At 36.5% G+C, this 18,747-nt stretch overlaps 2 protein-coding genes across 2 annotated transcripts; both read right to left on the bottom strand.

Annotated features, from left to right (window-relative positions):
• Positions 1-10,766: 10,766 nt before the first annotated feature.
• Positions 10,767-14,103, bottom strand: LOC146146331 (uncharacterized). The gene is made up of 2 exons (XM_083390292.1): positions 13,658-14,103; positions 10,767-11,567 (listed from the first exon to the last, which is right to left on the bottom strand). The coding sequence occupies exons 1-2, from the start codon at positions 14,079-14,081 to the stop codon at positions 11,380-11,382; spliced, it is 612 nt and encodes a 203-aa protein (XP_083246418.1). The 5' UTR covers positions 14,082-14,103; the 3' UTR covers positions 10,767-11,379.
• Positions 14,104-15,969: 1,866 nt separating this feature from the next.
• Positions 15,970-17,759, bottom strand: LOC146146330 (myosin light chain 3, skeletal muscle isoform-like). The gene is made up of 5 exons (XM_083390722.1): positions 17,726-17,759; positions 17,200-17,343; positions 16,753-16,926; positions 16,164-16,241; positions 15,970-16,013 (listed from the first exon to the last, which is right to left on the bottom strand). The coding sequence occupies exons 1-5, from the start codon at positions 17,757-17,759 to the stop codon at positions 15,970-15,972; spliced, it is 474 nt and encodes a 157-aa protein (XP_083246848.1).
• Between the last annotated feature and the right edge of the window lie 988 nt (positions 17,760-18,747).

The following is an 18,747-nucleotide window of genomic DNA, read 5'->3' as shown; positions in this document are numbered from 1 at the left end:
CGGAAAAAAAAGTATTTAATACTTGTAGTTTTAATCGAATTATTCTGTTTGTTCGAGCATGGCAATGAAAAAACCAAACGTAGTTTGTAAATAAATATGCGGTTGCTACCAGGCATAGTATATTTAAAAAAGGGGCGTCTGGCATATATTTCTTCAACCAACGTTTCGGCTTACTATACGGCAAGCCTTCGTCAGGGACTGACACAAGCAGCCAACAGGACGCAAAATAAAATCACACAAATATTTTATTTTTCTTTGTGTCATTTTATTTTGCGTCCTGTTGGCTGCTTGTGTCAGTCCCTGACGAAGGCTTGCCGTATAGTAAGCCGAAACGTTGGTTGAAGAAATATATGCCAGACGAACCTATTTTAAAAACCAAACGTAATTTAGTGTCGGATCTAAAGCTAGGAAACCCAAAATTAAGTGTTGGTCAGCCCCTGATCTGCTGATCGTGGTAATGACGTCATAAGGTATCAGATCGCGATACTTTGTGTCCAAAATATCGGGTATCGAAATTAATCGCCAAGTATCGGTCATCCCAAAACTCAACCCTTTGTAAAAAGCGACCGGCTTTTTTTTTTCAGGCGGTCGTTTTGGTTGAAGTCTATGTCAAGGTCTATTTTAATAACCTGGAATTTTCCATTTTTATTATTAAAAAGTAAATAAACATGTTATCTTTTAATAAAACTGCTAGATGTGCAACACTCCGTTACACATTATTCCTGGCAGCAATATCTTATTCCAGTGTTTCTTAAACAGGTGAATGGTTCACCCCAGGGTGAATAAAATTTTTGCAGGGGTAAACCAACCAAAAGGGGTGAATAAGGGTGAACCGTGAGAAATGGATGAAAGCTTGCGAAACAACCAAGTCATTTTGAGCTGTTATATATAAAAGAGATAGTTTTGTCATATCATGAGACAAGGGTGAATTACATCTGGAGATAGATGCTAGGGGTAAATAAAACTAAAAAAGTTTAAGAAGCACTGGCTTATTCCACCATATATTAGTTAAGAAATATTACCCACTCACGTGAAAAATTCTAAAGTTTTAACAGGCTAATAAAAACACTCGAACCGTAAAGAAAACTGAACAAAACAAGCATAGAAATGGAAGCAGATTGCGCCCTCATGTGCGAAACAATTATCAACCAGGTGCCTTACAACGTTACCTTGGTTCTCGCTGGCTTTATCGCTGGCTGCCTGGTCACTGCGTTAACGGGCTGGCTGGTGGCTCGCCAGAACAAACACAGATTCGACGGAAGCAGCACGTCTCTAGGTACTAAACGAAGCGGTTCGATGCTTGTGAGCGAAATAAACAACGTCGCGTCCACGACCGGCACGTCATCAAACTACGTCACGCGACGCAGCATGTATGGAAGAGTCGTCACGCCCCCGGTGACCCGATGGAACCGAAACAACCCTGAACAGGTGGGTCGAGGTTTTGCACCCGGTTCCTAAGTGCTCCAAACCTTGCTCAAATGACTGGTGTAATAAGAATATCAAAGATCATAAAGAAGTAGGTATCATTTTAAACGTTTCGAATAAATCTTTAATTAAAGAGTGCCGCAAAATACTTAAGATTTTTTTAGTGTGCCGCGAGCCAGAAAAAGCCTAACCTATCAATTTAACACGTTCTTCAGACCAAAGTGAGCATGAACAACTCGGCGAAATGTCTCGCCAAATCGACTTTAGCAGGCGGCGCTACCAATGTTGAAAACCAAGCCGTCGACCACAGACCAAAGGCGGGCGCCAATCATATCGTGAAGGGTCTGAGGGAAAACGAGGTTAGTTTTCCGGCGGAACGTGATGAGCACAACGAACCCCAAGCGGAGATAGTTCTTCCGCGGGGAAATGGTTCCCAAAATCCCGGCGAAAACGGCGCGAATGGTCGGGATTGGCTGGTGACCCCGATTTCAGGGGATTCGGATGGCATCAAAGATAGCAGCGTCAATGCGGCGCCGGAAAAGGCCCGGTTCCACCTTAGGAACGACACCCCGCTACCCCCTAGAGCGAATGTAGGTCGCTCTTTGCTTTGGGAGGCCAGAAATGCTGACTGGGATGCTGGGAAAGATGAGAAACAGCTTCTAACTCTGTCTTGCATTAAAAATGCCAACCAACTGCAAAGAGACGGAGTTCTCCAGGCCAGTTCACCCTTGGACAACTAGATAATTCTCTAGTTTTCTAATTCAATGAATTGGAGCAAAATGCGGCTAATTCTAATTCTAATCTAATTTGTAAATTGCTTGTGGGCTCTAATTATAGTTGTAATCTAATTCAGCTTCCATGTCCAACGGCATTTTTAGTCTCCCAGTTAAAACAAATAATTTTAATTAAAACTCTTTGGTTGTATCGACTTGCATGTGATTTTTGCAGTCTAAAAAGCAAAAAAGACATAAAAATTAGCTCACGCATTTTGACCATTCATTTTCTTATTAGAATAATTTTCAATTCATTTGATTGTGAATAATTAAATGTAATTGTAGTTCAATTTCTTGTTAAAATTTGATTTTTCAAGAACTCGACAATTCTAATTATATTCTTATTTAATAAAACAAAACAAAATGATCTAATTCTAATTGTAATATAATTCCAAAAAATAAAATGCTCTAATTTTAATTCTAATCTATCTTTAAAAGCTAAAATAATCTAGTTGTCCAGTCTGCAGTTGTAAGGTTTGATCGACGAGTAATGAGACTTAAATGAGCGGCAGACAAACCAGGATTCCCAAATCACTGACCTGTATAACAGAGTTGGATCAATCGTATTTGTAATTGTAATTGATGTAATTCATTGCAGTTTTTAATGTAATTGAGGCATTTTCTTTCTGTGTAATCCTAATTGTAATTGTAATTTGCTTAAATTTTGGCTCAAAACATTAATATTAAGAATTGAAGTTTCAATGCCGAAAATGGTAATTGATGTACTTAATTACAGTTTTTAGTGTAATTATAATTGTAATGTAATTAAAACATTAAAGAGAGTATTTGTAATTGTAAATGAACGGAATTGATGTAATTGACCGGACTCTGCTGTATAAACGATGTTGGAAATTACAGCGATTCGATTAGATGTCCATTTGGTGTATTTTATTCCGTTGCAGAAACCTACCGTTTGATCAAAAACTAGACCAGTTTGATCAAACGCTAAATGGTGTCTTTCCTGCAGTCAAATAGGCAAAATTTGACAAAAATGTAAACATGAAAAACGTAATGTGAAAACTTGCAGGGGTTCCTAAACTTTTTTCACCACGGAACTCTATTTTTTTTACATTGCATGGACCACGGTAGGCAAGAAATTAAAAAAAATGACGTCACAATCAAATAAACTTCGGGAAAATGATGACTTTTTCCATAAATTTACGTCACAATACAAATACACTTTCAGAAATATGGTGAAATGGAGTCTAAATACATTCAGTGGTAAAACGTTTTATTTTTAATTAAACTTTTTTCTTTGAAAAATTGATTAGTCTACTTCTTAAATATACACTAATATTTCAATTTGGCCTTCATGGACCCCTTAAAATTAGTTCACTGACCCCTAAGGCGTCCATGTACCCCAGTTTAAGAACCCCTACTATAGAGCCTATCTCTAAAATCGAGTTATTATTTCAAACGAAAATGTATCAGTGATTCGTTGCTTGATCCAAATAATGTAATAGGAATGTCCAATACTCGACATTTTGGTCCGATTTCTAAACCCGATATTTTAGACAAAAATTAGCGTGATCCGATCTGACATCATATGACGTCATTACCATGGTCAGCCGAGCAAAAATAGATAAAATTTAAGTCATTTGTTCAAGGTTATTATAGTAAGTATTAACAAATGTAATTACTTTAAGTTATTAATCTACTATTTTTACTCAATTTGCCTTTTAAGATAACTATTACAGTGCTTGGGTACACTAAAAAAAAACAAAAAAAAACTTGATTCTAAGGAATTTCCTGGTAAGGGAGGTGTAAGTAAAATTCAGAACCACTTTTTTTTTTCCTGGGCACACTATGCACGGATCTATAATGTAGCTTGATGATAAATTGCAAAGCCAAAAAGGTCGAGTAGATCGACAGCGTCTTGATTAAGACGTTTCGATACGAGCTTACTTATATGAAAGTGCTTGATTGCAAATCTAACTAAAAACCCTAAACAATCTAACTAAAATCCCTAAAAATGAATCGTCACAGAGACAATTACTTAAGTATCGAAGGTGTGCCGATACTACTACGATATTGAGTATCGGAACCGATCCGATGTTATCGGACATCCATTATATTTAATTAATAAGCGTAGGCATCAAACACCATACCGTGTATTGTATGTTCACAAATGCCTCAGAAACCAGTTTGATGAATCTTTAATTTTTTCTTCAATATTTTTTTTTACCATGAGACACATTGTTTTGGTGCATCTTTATTCACTTTTATTGCTACAACACATTTATGACCGCGCTGTTTAGTTTCTGTCTTGTTTTTGCTTCTTTTTGCGTTGTTTCCTGCATTTTTGTAAATATTTTTATACCTATTTGTGTTAAGTAAGTTTAGAAATACACGGTCTTTGTTGTTGTTGTTGTGACCGAAAGATATATCTGGAACTTTATTCGTTTTGTGGAAAAGGTCAGCTCGTAACAACTAGCCTGCATTGCTCAGTTGGTAGAGCGACGATCCCGGCTTGACCGGAGGTCGTGAGTTCGAACCTCACTGCAGGCTAGTTGTTTTTCTAGTCTGCCCTGCTTGCATCAATGATACCGAAAATGTTATCCATCATTTTCATAAAATAATAAATGTAAAAAAAGTTCTTCGTTAGCTTCGTTATCTGTTCAAATCAGGGCTGCCCATCTGTGGGTCGTGCAAAAGTGTTTTAGGGGTTGATGATTAGGCCCACGTTAACTACACGTCCACAAATGCGTGCAGAAAAGCAGACAACTAAAAGCCTTTTGTTTATCGATGTAAAACGTAAAGAGTGGGGATCCTGGAAAATTAAGAGTGCGCAGGCCATTAACCATGTTGGAAAGCTTTCTGCTAAACTCCTGTAATTCCATAAAAAATGCTGCAGTATTTGTTAACTATTTAGCTTCTTAATATTTGTGGGTATCTGAATTTGGAAAACATACCAAAATTACCAACCCAGACAATAACACATAAAACGATGCAACAGCAAAGTTTCGCATGAAATTAGCGTACTGTTAGATATATGACCCACTTGAGAATTTTGTTAGCATCAAGGTCGTGTTTGTGACCCGCGCGATGAAAAGGTTCGCCATCCCTGGGCTAAACAAAGCAGGGTTCTTTAACATTCTTGTGTTAACTAAGATGTCACATTTTGGTTTAATTTTGTAACATCATAATTATGATTGTTGAGTTTCCTCATAAGGATTGCGAGAAGTCGGGGATTTTTAGTGAGTTGCGCCAAAAACATTACACACCTGGCCAGTCATTATCGCAGTAAGCTAAGTAACGGACGGGGGTTGAAGGGGTTATGGCGGGGAGTCGATGGGGCTGCAACCCTAGGGACACACGTTGGTTGCCAAATCACATTTGACTACGAAAATGTAAGGAAGTCTTACAAAATGAATTATTCAATAAAATATCCTGAAATTAAGCAACAAAACAAGTCTTTTTTTTACCTTTAAAAGTTTATTAAAAATGATCCGCGGACCGGATAAAATTGTTTGGCGGGCCCTGGCTTTATCCAAAAGACTTAAGCCAAGCCAAGTAATTATAACAGTGACAGTTTGCCGGGCTTTGTCCAGGTCTGTATTTGACTAATATAGGCAAATCAATTTTAAGAAAACTGAACAGCGCCAACTTGAATCATTGGGCCAAGAATACGTTTTAGAGGCACAACTTGTCCTAATTTAATCTAGAAATCTAATGAGAAAATAATGACAGTTGACAAAACCGAGTTCCCCATTTTGGTTGTATTTTTTAAACACATTTACCTCTTACAATAACGTACTGCTGTGAACAGTAGCCTTTACAGCTCTTGGCTCGCTTGGCAACTGTGAAGTCATAACAGCGGTTTGTCGCCTGTCGTCGCGCGAAAGTGACGACATGTGGCATTGTGACACCTAAATGGGCCCTGCTAGGGGTATATAACGCAAGCACGCAGCAGAGTCAATACAGCAGTCAAGATTGACAACTAAGTACCTTCAACTGTTCCTAAACCAAGCCCGATCGAAAGACAAAACAATGGTAAGTGAGTTTGATATCTCTGTTTGCTTTATTCCCTGTTAAGGATTCGATTAAGAGGCTTTACTGAAATTATTTTTAACTTTTTGATTGCACTGCTCGTCCAGTGTAAGTGGTGTTTAAAAGGGCAGTTTAGTTATATTGTTTAGCGTAGTCTGATACTTTAGCACAGTATTGCTGCCGATTGATACTAAATTGATGTGGTTATTTTGGCGCTGGTCTAGAATCCAGCCACATCTCGCTAGGGCCATTATATTGCTAACATCGTTTGGGTTAAGGTGAGAGTTTGAGTTCGGGTGGGTCAAGTATTATTATTATTATATTTATTCTCCTGTATTTGTTTCTTTCTTGCAATTTCGGTTTTGACAACTCGTTTCGTTACCATAAAAAAGGTAGGATTCTAGACCAGCACCGTCATTTCAACCATGTTTTGGGTCCGAAGTAGGAATGTTTACTTTTATTCGTAAAAGCAAATAACTCGAAAACAAATTTGCTATTTGTATTTCACCAATTAAAGTTCGTTACAGTAGAATTTGTGTGTATATTTTGGCTGTTTGATAACAAAAAAGCTTTTTTTATTTTGTTTAACCTTCTTGTGGATATTTAAATTCAAATTACCGCGGCGCCATTTTTGTGCTATTCGATTAAAACACAATTGCTAATGGGAGAAGTTGTTATTATGCAAGCGATGCGTAATGATTTATATTAAATCTTTATATACCTTTTTCAGGAGGATTTGAATGAACAACAAATCGAAGGTACGTTTATGAAATGAAATTGAATAAAAAATAGCACTCACATAATTAGCCTACCTAATACCGCATTTCTAACACATTATCTTACAAACTCCTTAATTCTTCAGACGTGAAGGAAGCTTTCGAGGTTTTCAGCCAGACCCCGGAACTTGAGATCTCTTATGAGCAAGTGGGAGATATGCTCCGGGCTTTGAAGCTCAACCCAACCATGAGTGACGTGGCCACTTTGCTCGGTGAACCAACCAAAGAAGGTAAGTTTAAAGAATTTTATTAATCTGTTAAACTATGGCCACAATAGAAAGGGCTAATGGGTTAACCTGTGCTGGCAGATATCTTTTCCTGCATCTAAGGCTACCGTACTTAAAGCAATTTAACAATTCGCTTTATCTACAGTGTTCTCAAATAGAATTGACTATAATAGTAGGTATGCCGACCATCGTAATTCTTAATACGAAAATGAAGGTTCTCGGCCTAAACGTTCAAAGGCGACATGTGCGTTTAAACATTATTTTGGTCAATAAATAGAAAACGCTCTCCTGGTATTAACGAGGTGGCACCAGAAGAGCGATTTCTGTCTATTGATATTTTGCTTTGTGGAGAAAATTCTATTATTTTGTTCTGTTTGAAGTTAGGTAAAAATACTTTCCAAAATATATGAAAAACCTCGCAGTTTTAAACAAGCCTTTATACACATGTTATTTTGGCATAACTGAAATATCAGAAAACATTCCAAACTTCCCTTACCGCTTTTGGCGAGATATTTTTGACGGTAACGATCCTCAAAAGTTTTAATCCTATGTTGCATTACCAAAAAGAAGATACCGGGTCAGCAAACATGACGACTTCACTAAAAAAACGATATTTTTGTCCCTGAACGTCACAATGCCTTTTGCGCACACGTCACAATGACTACCTTTCGCGTCTTGCAGAAATGTCGAGCAAGAAATTCAAGATGGACGAGTTTCTTGACTTCTACGCGAAAGTGCTCAAGGAACTGGTCGAGGGAACTTACGACGACTTGCTGGAAGGGCTCAGGGTTTTCGACAAGGAGGGAAACGGAACCGTGATGGGAGCCGAGGTCAGGCACGTGCTCAGGACACTCGGTGAGAAACAAAAAAACAAGTTTTTATATTTTCTATGATCTGTATTTATGATTTTTTTAAATGGCGGGTAATTTGAAAAACAAATTGAAAATTCATAGAAGTCCAAGTAGTTTTTTTTAATTTGGATGGGGTCAGTCATCTTTTTAAAGAGTTAAGGTTGTTTTCGAAGATAACTTGTAGTATTTTTAGCCTTGCAATCTCTAACCTCGAAAACGGCATTTTGGTGGGAAACATTGGTTTAGCTACTGTACATTAAGAACAAATTAAAACTGAATAAATAAATTACGGGAATTCTCAAATATTAACAAAACCCTCTAAAAACTATTCAAGAGTTAGATTGTTTCAAATAGGTGACAACAGTGTTTTTTTAAGGTGTTTTGGTGGACCGAAACGGGGTGACACCACCTTTAGTTCTTTTAAAACATAAATACTGAAACCAAAAGGTTTTAGGTGTTAAGTACAATAAATTGCAATTTATCAGCGTTTCTCGGCGCATGGGTCGCGGCACAAAATTGGGGGAAGTTTAATTTTGTTTGGTCGCCGACTCTTCACGCGGTTGGATTTAATGAGATCAGCCCAGCAAGTCTTCTTTAAAATTCGAAAAAAAATGTGGAAGAAGTAGGCTCCCATACACATGACTCATATTAATTAAATTCGGTTATATTTATGCTTGGAGTCTTATGTATTGCTTACTTATAAAAGTCGAGTAAGTTGTTATATTGACGCTTAGTATTTGGGCCGCCGCTAGTAAAGGTTGAAAAACACTGCACTATGGCACAAAACTCAGTTTTGAACTATAGAACATATCTAGGTGCAGTGCAAAAACAATTTATATAGTACCGTTGCAACCTGTATGTTGATAACTATGAGCAATCAAATGTTATCTTCCTTTGTAGTTAACTGTTCTTTTAACATTTTCATTCAGGTGAAAAAATGCTGGCCACTAATATCAGCTTAGTTATGGACGGGACTGAAGATTTGAACGGTATCATCAACATCGAGAGTAAGTGTTGTTTTTCTTTCTTACAATTTGAATTTAAAAATTCACACAACAAAGCATAGGATTTTAAGACTACTTTATGAAACCGAATTTTTGCCTAAAAGTGTTAAAAAAATCTCAGCGAATTATTAAACTGAAGATTACTTTTCAGCCTTCTGCAAATACCTCGTCGACGAAAAGAAAGAAGAGAAGTAGAACAGATGGAAACAATCTACTTGGTCTTTCGTAATCTTTTCACCTTGATTGTATTTTCGAACTTAGTAAATAAAACCAAACTACCCTGCTATCACTTTTAGGGTGTATCTTTATAGAATCGAAAACCATCGGCGGCAGGTTTTAGCCAGTCGATCACTGCTCCGCTGACGCGTATATTAACAAGTAAAACTCATAGTTAAAAACATAAGAAAAACAGGATCAAATGTTTTGTCTAGAAGAAAAATATATTTCGCCTAATGGCATCGTCAGTTTCCTTAATTCATTTTTTGTAGCTTATATTTCTATCATGATTTAAGTATACCGGCCGCATTAGTGGCCTAAATACACCTTATTTGTCTTTAGCCTTTTGCAAATACCTTGTCTACGAAAAGAAATAAGAGGTATAAGACTTCAATCAAACAACGGAAAAACGACCGAAGGGTTTTAGCAAATTAACGTTCTCGTCTGCGTGAGCACCCCATCCGTCAGAAATCAGTGCAGTTCTAAGCAAAACGGTCTACGACAATCAGTGCATTCAAAGGATCAAAAAGTCCGACTTTTAGACTTTGAGGTCTTGAACAATGTGCTTCAAAAGATTAAGTTTAATAATACTTGACCCAACCTAAACCCAAACGCTAACCAGCGCCCTAACCCAACTAATGTGCGATAATTTAATAATTATTACGCTTCAGGCCCCAATACCTCAATTTGTGACGTAATAATCCTAAATACAATGGACGAGAAACCATCCGAGTTTGGGATTTTTCCCCAGCATTTAAAGAATTATTAAAATAACGCACATTATTTGGGTTAGGATTCGGGTTAGCGTTAGGGTTTAGGTGGGTCAAGTGTTATTAATCCTATCTCATATTTTTTGTTATCTTTTCTGAACTTCTAATGAATATTTTTAATTTATCTTCGCCGGGAGTTTACCTAAAGGTCCAAATCAGTGCATTGCCAGGACCTCAAGGTCTAAAAGTCTAGACTTTTTTGCCATTGGATGCCCTGATTGTCGTAGACCTTTTTGCTTAGAAATGCACTGATTTCTAACGGATCGGGTGGCGTGAGACATTTTTTTTCGTCCACAACAAAATGGTACAAGGAATTACTCAAACTATTCTTGCAATTTTACAGCTTTCGGTTAAAGAGTTCGTTTAAAGCAAAATAGACAAGAAAAGGCATTAATACGAACCTCGCCACAGGGAGAAATTTATTTTAACCTTTAATAATCAGCTGATTTTGGTGGGTACTTAAAGGTCCCAGAAGAACATTTAAAACTGTCATAATTTTTTTCAACTAATTAACTAAATTGACTTCAAATGAAAGGTTTACTTGCTATACACAGTTATCAGATTGGATAAAAAATAGCATTTCTTTCCCATCTATGTGCTTTAATGAGCAGTTGGTTTAACATTCTAAGAAACTAACAAAATTTGTCCTAGCTTATGGTGTTTACCGTGGCTCAATCAAAATACTATTTCTTCTGGTACATACTTATTTTTTTATCAAGGAATACAACAACATCACGCTAAGTAAAAGGACACAAAAAAAGAATTCCCTAATGAAGGCTTCCTACATAGGTAGCCAAGAGTTGAAGAAAATAAATAAGTATCGCCTATCGGAATAGTTTTTTTTTATTATACTACGCCTGGTAGCAACAGCATATTTATAGCAGCATGGCTGAATGCTGGCGACTTAAGAATCAGACAAAAAACCTAAGAAATTGGTAAATTCTTTTTTTAATTTTGAAGTTCTACTTTAGCATGCCCCATATTTATGTATTTGTTTATGTCACAAAAAATTTTACTCTTTGTTAACTAATTTAATTCGTAATAGCCTTGTTCATAGCCTAAACATGGAAAGGTTGGGACATTTCTTATGCGAACACATAACTTAAAAAAGCGTGACCAAAAAAAGAAGAATTTAGGCCACAAACGCTTGGCACCAGAAAGCTGGCAAGATTCTGTCAGCCTGATGTATAGAAGCAAACAAAAACTGACTTAGTCTAAAATACCAGCCCTCCATTAACGCGGAAACCAAAAAAGTTAGTTGATATATAACGATTTTTGTCAGATGTTTGTATTTTAAAACAGTCACTCACAAACCAGAACATCCAAAAAATACAAAAAATCACAAAATCAAACTCGCTTAACTTTAAGGGCCTCGTGAAGTTCAGAGAAAAAGTTTCTAAAGGACCAAGGTATTCTGACAGGATTTCCTTCTTCGTCGAATTTTAGTTCGCCATTGCAGTCTCGCTGGATTTGCGAGAAGGGAACAACTCGTATGTACCAAGTCAAGGAGTTGCATTGAAGAATCTCAACTCGCTCTGCGCAAAAAAGTAAAAAAAGACATATGAAACATGCATACGCATATGTGTGTTAACAACTGAGATCTAGCCCTTCTGAAGCTGCTTTTTGACCAATGACTATGGCTTACATATGATTCGTACACCGAAAGCCATTGCAGACTCACTGAATCTGCTGATCTATGACGCAAGCAGAGCAGACTAGAAAAACAACTGGCCTGCAGTGAGGTTCGAACTCACGACCTCCGGTCAAGTCGGGACCATCGCTCTACCAACTGAGCTCAGAGAGGAGCGAGTCAAGAAAAAACAGACATAATAAGAAATACAATTACAAATTATTGATATATTTTCTACTGTATGAAAAAAATACTGTGTGGTCAAAGTTTGTGTTAGGGAAAAACCAGGGCTGGGGAGCCACCGTAAAATAGCATTAGCTCCGGCTCCAGCTCCGGAGCCATCAGGCAATTATTAAATGGCTCCGGCTCCAGTTCCTGAGTCGTAAAACTCAATCCTTTGGCTCCGGCTCCAGCTCCGGAGCCATCAAACACACACCCAATGACTCCGGCTCCAGCTCCGGTGCCACCAGCCACTTATTCAATGGCAAGTTTTAAAAATTGCTTTTGGCTAAATAACGTTGGAGATGGAACAAAATATAATTTCTTAGCTTTAGCACCACAAATTGTAAAATGGCTTCAGCTCCACAAAAATAATAAAAATGGCTCCGGCTCCAGCTCCACAAAAATAATAAAAATGGCTCCGGCTCCGGCTCCACAAAAAAAAATAACAATGGCTCCGGCTCCAGAGAAAATGCTTAGCTCCGGGCTCCGGGCTCCAGCTCCGGCTCCCCAGCCCTGGGAAAAACATCCATTTTTTTAGGAAAACCCCCCTGCACCACAAACCAAAATGGCAAAGGGCTTTTGGAGGCTGAATTCTAACTTTAAGGTAACTAATTATATTGGGATACTGCAAAGTTAATAAAAAAACAATTGCATAGGAGGATACCTTTAATTGCATATCCTGTAACTAAGTTGGGCCACATATTAAAATAGCATAGTGACAAAACGATACCACATTGTAAAATATTGTCCACTGATTAAATCAGTGATTCCCAAACTGTGTGCCGCGGCACACTAGTGTGCCTCAAGTGATTCTCAAGTGTGCCGCGAAACTTTTTGTAGTTTTGGAAAATAATATATTTGTATTACCAATAGGCATACACGTAAGCATTTTAGACTTAAATACGCACTATACATTATAAAGTAATCATATTGAGACATTTACATATAGTTTGTCGTGTGTTAAGACCGATTGTAAATTACCCTATTGTTGTTCTTTTAAAATGTGCCGCGAAATATTTAAGATATTTTTAGTGTGCCACGAGCCAAAAAAGTTTGGGAACCACTGGATTATATACTAGGGTTATTACATTGCCACCTATTGATGATTAATTTGAGCAATTTAAAATTCTTGTCAGTAAGAGCAGATAAAAATTTCATAGCTTCAACTCTACCAGTTTAAAAAACGGGCTCTGGCTCAAACCGAATAAAAACGTCGAGCACCAGCAAAATGCTTGGTGCTTAGCTTGAGCTACCCAGCACTGCTTTTAATGACAGATTTGTCTAATTTGGGCCTGAAAAGTCTGAGACAGGATAAACGTTTAAAGATCTTGTCTTGTAAGCCTAAATTTTTGAAAAATGATATATATCTAATAAATATTAGGAGTGAGCGCATGAGGCTTACATAAAGAAAGGCATAATTAAAGTGGCTTAAAACTAAGTGGCGTTATGAAATATTGACATTATATACTTGCATTTGTACTGTGTTTAAATTTAGAATAAAACTCAAAGTTTAAAAATCAGGATCAGAATTTTTTTAAGTAAAATCAGGATCAGAATTTTTTTGAAAGGAATATTTATTCCGCCTGTACTGGCATCGTCAGTTCCTATAGTAAAGTAAAATACATATACAGTAGCATTTAACATGCAATAGTTTCGATCTTGACTAATTTGAAAACTAATGCAAAGCAGCACCGAACAGACAAGGCAACATGACGTGACACTCGATTGTATTCCATAAAGATACGCCCTTCTTTAGTGTTTTAATTTACTCACCTTTTTCATAGTTTATCGTGCAATGTCTTCCAGGATTTTCTTCTAAGTCCGGCTTGCCATCTTTAAAATACTTGTATTCTTCTTGTGCGACCCTTGACCCGAAAAAGCCTTTCTTCGCTTTGCTTAACTCAAAACCATCAGACTGCTTTTCCTCAGTTTCAGTTTCAACACTTAATTCCTCCGTAGTGGGCCCAATTAAGTCCCTCTTTGCTTTTTCTCTTTTCCAGATGTAATAGGTAACCGGAATACAGCAACACCAAATTGCTATCGTAGTTGCAAGCGGCCCAATTTTTTTTCGCCAAAAGTAACCGCTTTCTGGAGCAGATACATTGCGCCTTTCTAAAATTTGCCTTTCTCTCAATGCAAGTTCACCACTTTCTGCGACCCTATTTTTGATTATTTGGTAAATCTTTTTGCCCGACATTAATCAAACCATAGGTTTTCTGTCTCCTGATTAATATAATTTTTAATCGAGATTAATAAAATAGAAATTATATTTTTATTATTTTAACAAATACACACATAACTTTCAAATTTTAAACAGCCTCAAGATATGCCTATTGGCCTGTCTAGATCTGTTCAGTTAACAAGAGGATATTTTAATGGCTTGCCAATGTATCGGAGTTCAAAATTATTGAATTATATTATGTACAAAGATTTTAATTCAAATTATCTGAATCCCTCTCACTTTATTTAATGTTGTGAATCTCTTTTTGTTAGAGCTTGTAGCGAGTCTTTTTATTATTGCATTCGCGACACGCGACATGCGTCTCTTGTGCCTCCCTGTGTCTCGTTGTGTAGGGATATAAGGCCACTCAAAGAACCTGCGTGCTGCTGAAAGGACGTGTTTCATGTGCTTCTACAAGCTTCTCATAGTTTTGATTTGATGTAATTTCTCTTTGAAATTTGCTATGCAAAAAAGTGTGTGCTTGGCGCTTGTCTAAAATCCTGCCACTTTTTTACAGTAACAAAACAATTTGTCAATTCAGTGAAATTGCCGGCAAGAAATATATGGGAGAATAAATATAATATCAGTACATGACCCATCCAAAACCAAACTAGCATCCTAACCCAAATAATGTTAGCTATACAAATTTCCAGACAAAAATGTGGTAGGATTCTAGTTCAGTGCAAAAAATTGTATTGTAACTTTTCAGAACCGTTTACAGTAAATTGCAAGTTTTGGGAGTCGCTACAGGGTTGAAAATAACATAAAAAAGTGACACCAAGGCATACACTGATTTGCGACTTATGATCACGGAGAAATCAGTGCGCATTAACAACTAAAAAACGTTAAAATTATAGAACAACCTGAATAACAATTCGGCGCTCTTTCACTTATGTACGAGAAAAGTTATGCAAAAAACAAAACAAAACCGCATACCACAACGCATATTGTTTGGGTTAGGGTTAGCGTTTGGGTGAGGGTGGGTCAAGTAATATTATGTTTATTATTAATAATAACTTGACCCACCCTCAACCAAACGCTAACCCGCACCCTAACCCAAACAATATGCGTTGTGGTATGCGGCATTTAAAGAAAGTTTTTTTTTTTTTTATTAAATTTCACGTACATAAGTGAAAGAGCGCCCACAATTCTTACTTTCGAGGTGGCTATTTGACCGTATCGATCTTTTACGCTTGCACCAATGCGTGATTATTTGTCGATTTGAATTACTTTTCGATCCGGCTAAATAGCCTCTTCCTTTAACTTATGCCGTCTCTAAATTCTTTTTTATAGCTTGTTCTTTTTTTAGAATCACAGTTTTTTTAGTTTTTTCATTCGACTTTGAAAAACTGCAAAGCCGGTTTTGCAGCTACAGAATATTACGCGCAGCACCGAGGACATTTAAAATTATGGATTTCTTACAATTGATACAGTTTTATGATTTGACAATATTAGAAAGTTTCAGATGTATATGACTTTTCGCTGACTAAATAATAATTTATTTTAAATTATTAGTTTTGTAACTTTAATTTGTTAACGATTAATTTATAAACACCTGACGTTTTTTTAACAATTTGAATAAAATTGGGTAACTCCGAAATATGATACTAGACTATTCAGTGTCATTGTCAATCTATGTTGAAGGGGTAAAAACTATTCGCCTAATAAAAATGTTCTTCCAACCAATTAATCATGTTCCTAAAATATGAAAAAAATCTATTAAAATCTAGTTTGTCATTAATTTACTGAACTAATACAAAACAAACTGGTAGCTGGGATAGTTAGTTTTATTTACTAAATTCGAAAATACAATCAAGATGAAAAGATTGCAATGAAAAGAACAAGTATATCGTTTCCATCTTTTCTACTTCTCTTCTTTCTTTTCGTCGACGAGGTATTTGCAGAAGGCTGAAAAGTAATCTTTACTTTGATATTTCGCTAAGATTTTTTTAACATTTCTAGGCAAAAATTCGGTTTCATAAAGAAGTCTAAAAATCATATGCTTATTGTTCGAATTTTTAAATTCAAATTGTAAGAAAGGAGGAAAACAATACTTACTCTCGATGTTGATGATACCGTTCAGATCTTCAGTTCCGTCCATAACTAAGCTGATATTAGTGGCCAGCATTTTTTCACCTAATCAACCAAAGTTTGTTGAAATTAATTGTTAAGAATCGCATCTTAAGGTGTGTAAAATTGTGTAACTAGTCTAAACCACATTTCTCTTTTGTTTTTACACCTGGGTTACTGTGTGTGCATACGCTGAACTCAATAATGTTGGTAAATTTACTCGAGTCCCGGAGTCAGTCTCCATCAAAATAAACCCTACCCGGATCCGACTCTGCAGCACCTACTCTGAGGCTCTATTTGTTTTGTTCAATTCTGTGGCTTGGTTTCGAATTTGTTTGTTGCACAAACACAGTTGCAAAGCAAGGAATTGAAAACATGGATTGACTAACGCATTTCTCTTTTACTGATAATTAAATAAAGTCGACCCTAACCCAAATGATTATTATAAATGACGATTTTTAAATGCAATTTCTTAAAATGCAATTTCTTAATTTTCCTTTTGTGTTTCAAATTACCCGCCATTTTTCAATTATTACAGACCATAGAAAACATGGAAACTTGTATTTTTTTTTCTCACCGAGTGTCCTGAGCACGTGCCTGACCTCGGCTCCCATCACGGTTCCGTTTCCCTCCTTGTCGAAAACCCTGAGCCCTTCCAGCAAGTCGTCGTAAGTTCCCTCGACCAGTTCCTTGAGCACTTTCGCGTAGAAGACAAGAAACTCGTCCATCTTGAATTTCTTGCTCGGCATTTCTGCAAGACGCGAAAGGTAGTCATTGTGACGTGTACGCAAAAAGCATTGTGACGTTTACGGCCTTAAACAGTTTTTTTTAAAGATTATTATTGCTGTAAACCTACAGTACACTTTAGTTTAGATAAAGTGAATTGTTAAATTGCTTTAAGTAGCCTTAGATGCAGGAAAATATATCTTTCAGTACAGGTTTTTAAACTGTTCCTTTACTTTGTACAATATACTTTCTACAATTATCATTAGAACAGCAGATTAATAAAATTCTTGAAACTTACCTTCCTTGGTTGGTTCACCGAGCAAAGTGGCCACGTCACTCATGGTTGGGTTGAGCTTCAAAGCTCGGAGCATATCTCCCACTTGGTCATAAGATATCTCAAGTTCCGGGGTCTGGCTGAAAACCTCGAAAGCTTCCTTCACGTCTGAAGAATTGAGCAGTTTGTAAGATAATGTGTTAGAAATGCCCAATAAGGAGTTTAGGTGTGAAGATTGCTTTCAGAATAAATTTTTAGAAAATTATATTTAGGATTCCGGGGTATTTTATAAGTGGTCATTTTACCAGCTGATTTTAATTTTTGCTGTTGGTTTAACAGCAATGGATGCATTCGTTGTTGTAGCGGGTCCAACACATTAAAAAGCAATGAAAGTTAGCAAAAGTTTTAACTGTTTATGCACAATCAAAATAGTTTAGACTCGACTAACTAGTCACAGAAAATACACGTAACCAAGTAAAACAAATATCAGTACACATGGATGGGTGTCAATGGGAGTCACATTTAACAAAATAAAAGCAGTTATTCTCACCTTCAATTTGTTGGTCGTTGAGTTCAGTCTGCATTAAAATAAACACGAAAATCGTTAGTGGGAATATATTTCATCTACAATAGTAATCGTGGCGTTTGTATATTAACCTATTCTTGCTCAGCCAAAGCATTAAAATCCATTTGATCACGGTATTTTTTCACAAAAAAGCTTAATCGTCTGTTTAAATTTCAGTCTGAGGTATTTGTTCCTAGTTCTGTATCTTAAAACAATTGATAAGAATAAAGTTATTTTTTTCTTTCCACGATTTACCTTCTATATAGTTAAAAATCGAAAGTGTGTATTCTTTAAGAGTTAAAAATTGCCTTTTCGATATCTTTCCGCAAACTTTAAAAATACTTTTCAGTGCGTAAAAAAATCAAAAAATTTTTAGTAATATATGTATATATATTTTTCATCAAATAATTCTATTACTGAAGTAAATCAAGAACTTACCATTTTTCTTGTTGGTGATGGAGCTGGCGATAGCAAAGCTGAAACTATTGGTTGTTAGGAAGACGATTGACTGGTGAATGATGGTTTGGTGGGAAGGCAAAGCAGCTTTTATAGTATCCCTCGAAGGTCACATGTCAACGCTTCAGGTAGAGGTGTGATATTACTGTGGCCAGCTGTGAAGTGCTGACAACTGAACTGGACATCTGGACAGCTGGTGGTCCGTTGTTTCGAAAACTTGTATTGCGTTAACTACCGCTCTATTTTATTGTCCTCTTTGTTTTTTGTTTTACGAAAATAAGAGGGGTTAATATTTTCACTTAACTGCAAAGATTGCTGTTCGATACAGATTTTTCAAATAAAAAAAACTCGTCTAATGAAAAGTAATAAAATGAACGCAAACAGAATGTTGAGCAGTGTCTGCCTGAGTCCACCTTTGGCCTGATTTTAAAGAGTTTGTTAAAAAAATAATGTATCAGTCGTGTTAACGCGATTGTTTGCATTATACGCACGTTGGTAAACCCCGCACGTACATCCGTATCGTTCATACAGTTGTCCTATAATATCGGATC

The sequence above is a fragment of the Ascidiella aspersa genome, chromosome 5 (assembly GCF_963924565.1).
Source record: "Ascidiella aspersa chromosome 5, kaAscAspe10.2, whole genome shotgun sequence".
NCBI classification, from domain to species: Eukaryota; Metazoa; Chordata; class Ascidiacea; order Phlebobranchia; family Ascidiidae; genus Ascidiella; species Ascidiella aspersa.
The sequence above is the reverse complement of the archived record's forward strand: the minus strand, read 5'-3'. Positions and strand labels throughout refer to the sequence as shown.